A 6,449-nucleotide genomic window follows, 5' to 3' on the forward strand; every position below is an offset into this window, starting at 1 on the left:
TCTTTTTCGAGTTTTGGATGTATGAAAAATGTAATCACATAGATTGTTGGTGCTATATTGATATTAGATGGTTTATTGTGAATTTTTTGTTATTTTGAAAAAAATAAAAACATGTGAAATGTTTTTAATTTGAGATGATTTTAACTTTTTATTTTAATTTTTTGTCGAACCGAACCGAGCTCGCGAGCCGAGCTCAATAGTATCGAGTATGTCGCGAGTCGAGTTTGAGCTTCAAATCTAAGCTCGAGGTGAGTTCGAGTCGAGCTTCGAGCTCGAATATTCTAGGCGATTCGAGCTTCGAGCTTAGCAGTATTTGACTCGTTTACACCCCTAATTCTAATACAAAGCAATTTTAACCGTTATAATTTAATAGACGTTTCAATGTAAAATGCCATAGTAAAAGAATCTTAAAATTACAATGCTACAAAATTGGGTAGAATATACAAATTTTAACGTATTTTACAAAAGAAATAAAATGAAAGTAAGATCAAACCTAAATAAAAATCCATTGCTGTTTTCTGCATTCAGTACTTGGTATATATTCTTATTAGGGACCCAACATGTCTATATCAAAAACAAGAAAACAAGAACCACTTAGAATTTTTGATCAAAGATGCAATTGTAAGATAAAGTTCAATAGATAAAATAAAAAGGTACAAACTGACATAAGATTCTTCCCAACTCTATAAAACCAATAAACCTACCCTACCACTACCCCTACTACCACTATCATAATCCACCAACCATATTTCCACAAGCCTCTAAAACAAATGGTAGGTCATCCACATTTAAACATGAAATAGCAATATTCTTTCATTGATTTATTTTTCATATATTCTGCTACTTTTTTCTAGTAAATTACACCAATGGTCACTATGGTTTGGATAATTTGTATGTTTGGTCCCTAACTTATTTTTTTTAACTCGGAAGGTTTCTACAGTTTGTTTTTGTTGTACGCTTAGTCTCTGTCTTGTCTAAAAAAACTATTTTGCCATTAATTTTTTTAATTTGTTTAAATAAAGTGAGATAGGTAAGGTGATATGAAAGTGAGGTTGGTGGTATATTTATTTAAATAAATTAAAAAATCAATGACAAAATAGTTTTTCTATGTAAGACGAGGACCAAGCTCGCAACAAAAACAAACTGTAGGGACCTTCCGAATTAAAAAAATAAGTTAGAAACCAAAAATACAAATTACAAACCATAAGGACCATTCGTGTAATTTACTCTTTTTTCCTATTATAGAATTGTAATTTATGTAACCAATTCGTTTACTTTTTCCTACTAAAAAATTGTATTTTACATAATCGATTCATTGATTTATTTGTTACATAACATTCTACTACTTTTTCCAATTATAGAATCGCATTTTTATTTGTTACAAAACATTCTATTACTTTTTCCCATTATAGATTCGTATTTTACGTAATCAATTCGATTACTTTTTCGTACTAAAAAAAATGTATTTTACATAATCGATTCATTGATTAATTCGTTATATAATAACATTCTATCACTTTTTTTAATATTATAGAACTGTATCCTACATAATCGATTCAATTACTTTTTCCTATTAAAAAATCATATTCTAAATTATAACAATATCATCCAAATACAACTCAATTTTCACTACTAAAATCAAGTAGATATAAGATCTAACGCGTATTGTATCTACATTCATGAATGTAAGTAAACACACTAAACACATAACAAATATAACGATGAATAAAGAAAGGGGTAATATTGTCATTTTTATTAAGGGGAGGGGGGTGTCTTAAACTTTCCCATGAGTACAAAGTGTATAAACAAAGGAAGTATAAAATAAAACCTAAGAGTCATTCATTCATTCATTCAACCACCACCACCTTCTTCTTCCCCTGTTAGTAGATGATCTGTTAGAAAATTAACCTGTTTTTGTTCTTTTTTTTTTCTTATACTACAGATCATTAATCTACACCCTAACCTAATTAACTCTTTCATTCCTCCTACTTCTTTCTTTACAAAGATACCCTAATTACTATTTTACCCTTTCAAACTTAATTATCCATTTTCACCCATTGATATCGCCCAGGGAGAGGCTTCTCATTCACCGGATCAAAGTTATACCTACAAAAACAATTTCATATCGCATAAGAAATGATATAGAACAAAAGGGTAAAAAGGTAATTTTGAAATATATATACTTCTCGATAAACAGTTTTTGTTGGTGTTTTTCTGGCTCTGTGAAGAACTCTTCCATTTCAACGGTTGTAGGGATGAGTCTTGGAGGTGGAATTTGTACTCTTAAATTGGAATTAGTCGAATAAGTCTTCTTTGTAGAAGATGTTGGAGTATTTGTAGTGTTTGGATCCTTAATCAAACTGCATGGTGTTGTCTCGCGTATACTCCTGTATGAAATGAAATGTCTGAATGTGAGTAAATGACCGTTTTACCCTTCTGTTGTTTATATATGTTTATGTGTTTCAAATCCGCACTTTCATGGTTTATACACTCTTTATGTATAAAGTTAAATAGAAACACCTTTACATACCAAGGAGAAACACCTTATATTTGTTTGAATGTGAGTAAATGACCATTTTACCCTTCTGTTTATATGTATCATGCCCTCACTTTCTCGGTTAATACACTCTTTATGTATGAAGTTAAAAGAAACACCTTGATATACATTTGTCCGTATTAAAGATATTCATTATGTATTAAGGCAAAAAGAAACATGTTATATTTGTCTGAATTTGAGTAAATGACCATTTTACCCTTTTGTTTATATGTAATTCATACGTGTCAAGTTAAAAAGAAACAACTTCATATACATATATATATATATATATATATATATGTGTGTGTGTGTGTGTACCTATTAAGACATTCCTTATGTATTAAGTCAAAAAGAAACAGAAATCAAGTCACAAATGGAAATTAAAAAAAAAAAGTTAACATCTAAATTTCAAAGGGGTGTTTGCAAGTTGCAAACACTATTTGATTTAAATAAAGTAAAAGTGTTCATACAAGATAATGTAAAATTTGATTCCCACAAACATTTATGGCCCCACAATGCTAAGATAATAGTAAAAAAGTTGTGATCCCGATAAAAAAATAATCATGAAGTATAATCTTGCATGATTTAAGTATCACAAAGGTATCCAATGAAATGAAATTGAATAGTAAAAAGGTGATTCCTTTTTGTAATTGTTTCAAGGGTTTTTTTTAATATGATATAAAAACCAAAGACTAGAGCCAAAAGGGTATTCTAGTTTTCAAGCAGATTTAGAATCAATTACAGAATTTCTACACAGTTGGTATTTATAATTTTAGATATAATTAAGAAAAAACAATACTATAGGGCTTTGATAGGTGTTTAAAATGGAAAAGAAGTTGTTATATATACTGAAAATTTGCAATAAAAGAGTGGCATTGTGTAAAGGAATAAAATCGTTAATGGAAACTAGGTTTTTAAGGTTAAACAAGACAATGAAATAAAAGAGAAAATGTATAAAAATCAGAAATTTATATTCATGGTGATATCGCGTCTATGAATTAATTCATTTTAATAAACTATAGCAAAAATAAACCATGATTTCTTCCTTGATGTTATTTTCGTATTCAAAACTTGGGATTTTTTTTTCTCTTCTTAAAAGTGAAAGAAATTTTTTGATGACTTTATTTATCGAGTAGTCTGAAACAATCTAAAAATGACAGAGAGTAGAAAAACCCTTTTGGAAGAGACTTTTCAGAGAAAGAAAATATACCCGATAAACAGACGTTCAAAACCCCAATCATTTCAAAAAACAAAATTTTGAATCGAAACAGACTGACAAATTGAAATTATTATAAGCTTTTAGCCGAAAGCGGCATAATTAAGAAAAAAAAATTCAGGAAATGAGAAACTAATTCAGAAATTCGAATCTGGAAAAAGGTACAATTAGAAAATTAAAAAACTCTCGAGTTAAGAAATTTGCTTGAAAAGAAACCCTAATAATGAAATTTGAAATGAATTTAAGCAAAAGGAAACGAAAAAGATTCGAACAAACACCACCATTCGTTAATTGAGAGTTGATTCGGGAAAACCCCTAAAAAAAAAAATTTGAATTTAACAAAATATATAGTCAAACCCCTGAAAAAACGAAAACTCTGGGAAGAACAAGCAAAACCCTAATTTACGAATACCATTCAAGCAAAATAATTAAACAGAGAAGAAAAGAATGTAAGACCCACCTTTCTCTACCTTCAATTTCCAACATGTTCTCACCAAATGAAGCTTCGTCATCGATTCCCACATCCTCAGCATCCGTAATCTCGATTTCTTGACGAATCTCGTCTTTCCTATGCACCAATTTCTTAACAGACCGAGAAGAATTCCGAGAATTAACGTTCAGTGTCGAAGAACCGGCTCCTTTGCAAGAATGTTTATTCGGTTTTGGTGGAACACGGTTCTCCTTCTGTATGTTTGAAGGAGTTGGCTTGACTAGACGACGGCTACGGAGTTGAATGTAGGAACCAGCACCCGGCGACACGGCGGAGGAAGCTTTCTGGAGAGCCAGTGTCCTGGCGCGGGTACGGACGCCGCCATGAGAAGGTATATCCATTATCGAAACCTTCCTGGCAGTCTTTGAGTTCCTCTGTATGTACTTTCCCATATTTAATTCTCAGTTTCTACTCTGTAATTGCGCAACTGATTTTATGCTCCCAGAGTCATCATTTGAGTGCGAGAGAACGATGGTTCTCGGTTGTTGGTTGGAGGAAGAGGGAAGAAGAAGAAGAAGAAGCCGTTTGAGTTAGAAAGAGAGAGAATTGTTTGGGGGAAGAAAGAATTATGGGGAAAAGATGATTCGAGGGTTTTAGCCATTTCAGGAGTAATTTATTGAGAATGGGTCCCTAGCTAAGAAAAATATACCCTCAAAATTAATGTTCAAATATATATATATTTGTTTTTTTATATAGAAAATTATAAATGTATGACAAAAATCGTAAAAATTGTCTCTTAAAATTATGTGTTTTTGATAGAAAAGATTTTGATGTACATTAGGGACCCAAAATTAGATCTTTTTATTGGTTTTGGTCTCTATACATTTAAAAATACGGTTATATCCTTATAATTTATATTATTCATTTTCTTTAATTGTTGAAATACATAAACTAATTTAATTTGTTATTTTTTTTTAACTCAAATCAAAAAATAAAAACAAATAACTCATTCCCCACTCTTATTAGTGTGCATCACCAGTGTTTGGAACCACCATCAGCAGCCACCATTCTCGTTGGAGTCATGTAGATCGCAACCACTACCACCTTCACCGAAGTCCTGGTTACCAAACTCCCCATCCCCATCATTTTCTCTCCCATTGTCTCGTCGGAATTAAACCCCTCACCTCCATTAAAGTCACCGCAACTACCATTCGCACCACCTGCAACCACCGTTGGAGCTCACCACCATTAAAATTGCCTTCATCACCACCATAGCCTCCAACACCATCCTTAGTACCACCGTCCTTAACCCTTGCTCCGGCTTCAACTCAAACCTACAATAATATTTGTGCTTCGAAAAAAAAAACAACAATTAAGATCAAATAAAGCTTAGATTCACAAAAGGAATCAAATGTTGAACTTTTCAGAGCATGTAGAGGATGGAGGCAATGGGATACAATCATGTGCTAAAACCAAGAACTCAAATTTGAAGCAGATCGGGTGATTTTTTCCTGCAAATTCGATGTCGGATACTTTTAGGGTTTCAATGGCCTTCTCCCGTTTGCAGTTTACTCTAAGAAAGGGGTTTCAGATCTTAGACCATAGTCCATTACTCCATAAAGTGCTTCCCCTCGATCAAATCTATCCCTTTCTTCCTTCGGCACACCTTCTTCCTCTGGTGCCCCTACTGTCTTTGTCCCGAACGTGTGTGTATGTGTGTTTGTGTGTTTACTTTACATATCTGTTTGAAGGTTACTCTAACAAAGTCCTCCATCAGGAAAACGGTACTCCAATAAAGAACCAACTAGGAGGATGTCACCCAGAAGAAGGAAAGAAATATAGAAAGAGAGAGAGAGAGAGAAAGAGAGAGAGAAAGACAGAGGGAGAAAGAGAGAGAGAGAGAGAGAGAGAGAGAGAGACGTGGGAGTGTTGGCATAGGTGGGCGGGGGTGTGTATTCTTTGGGTTTTTATTTATTATTTAAAAGAATAAGAAAATATTAAAAGAATATTAAAAAAAAACATTGTCTTGAGGGTATATTTGTCATTTTATGTGGGGTATGGACCAAAACCACACAAAAATATCAACCATAGGGACCAAAAACACACAAGCTATCTAAAATTAGACCATTGATGCGCCATCAAACTTTTTTGGACCAAAACTACATAATCTGCCTTTATTATTATTATTTTTTTTTTTTTGCTACTAAATTGATAAGGCTTGACTACGAAACAAGCTTATTATGTATAAAGTTTAGTAAAAAATTATC

The 6,449-nt window shown here is 32.3% G+C and overlaps 1 protein-coding gene across 2 annotated transcripts; it reads right to left on the reverse strand.

Moving 5' to 3' along the window:
- Window positions 1-1,722: 1,722 nt before the first annotated feature.
- LOC111884575 (cyclin-dependent kinase inhibitor 4) lies at window positions 1,723-4,828 on the reverse strand. Of its 2 annotated transcripts, XM_023880883.3 has the most exons (3): window positions 4,213-4,826; window positions 2,184-2,387; window positions 1,723-2,106 (listed from the first exon to the last, which is right to left on the reverse strand). In XM_023880883.3, the coding sequence occupies exons 1-3, from the start codon at window positions 4,632-4,634 to the stop codon at window positions 2,037-2,039; spliced, it is 696 nt and encodes a 231-aa protein (XP_023736651.1). In that variant the 5' UTR covers window positions 4,635-4,826; the 3' UTR covers window positions 1,723-2,036. The 2 variants fall into 2 exon arrangements, with proteins under 2 accessions (XP_023736651.1, XP_052624355.1); XM_052768395.1 differs by having other exon boundaries at window positions 1,723-2,387; window positions 4,213-4,828.
- Window positions 4,829-6,449: the final 1,621 nt, after the last annotated feature.

This window comes from Lactuca sativa, chromosome 2, assembly GCF_002870075.4.
Source record: "Lactuca sativa cultivar Salinas chromosome 2, Lsat_Salinas_v11, whole genome shotgun sequence".
NCBI lineage: Eukaryota > Viridiplantae > Streptophyta > Magnoliopsida > Asterales > Asteraceae > Lactuca > Lactuca sativa.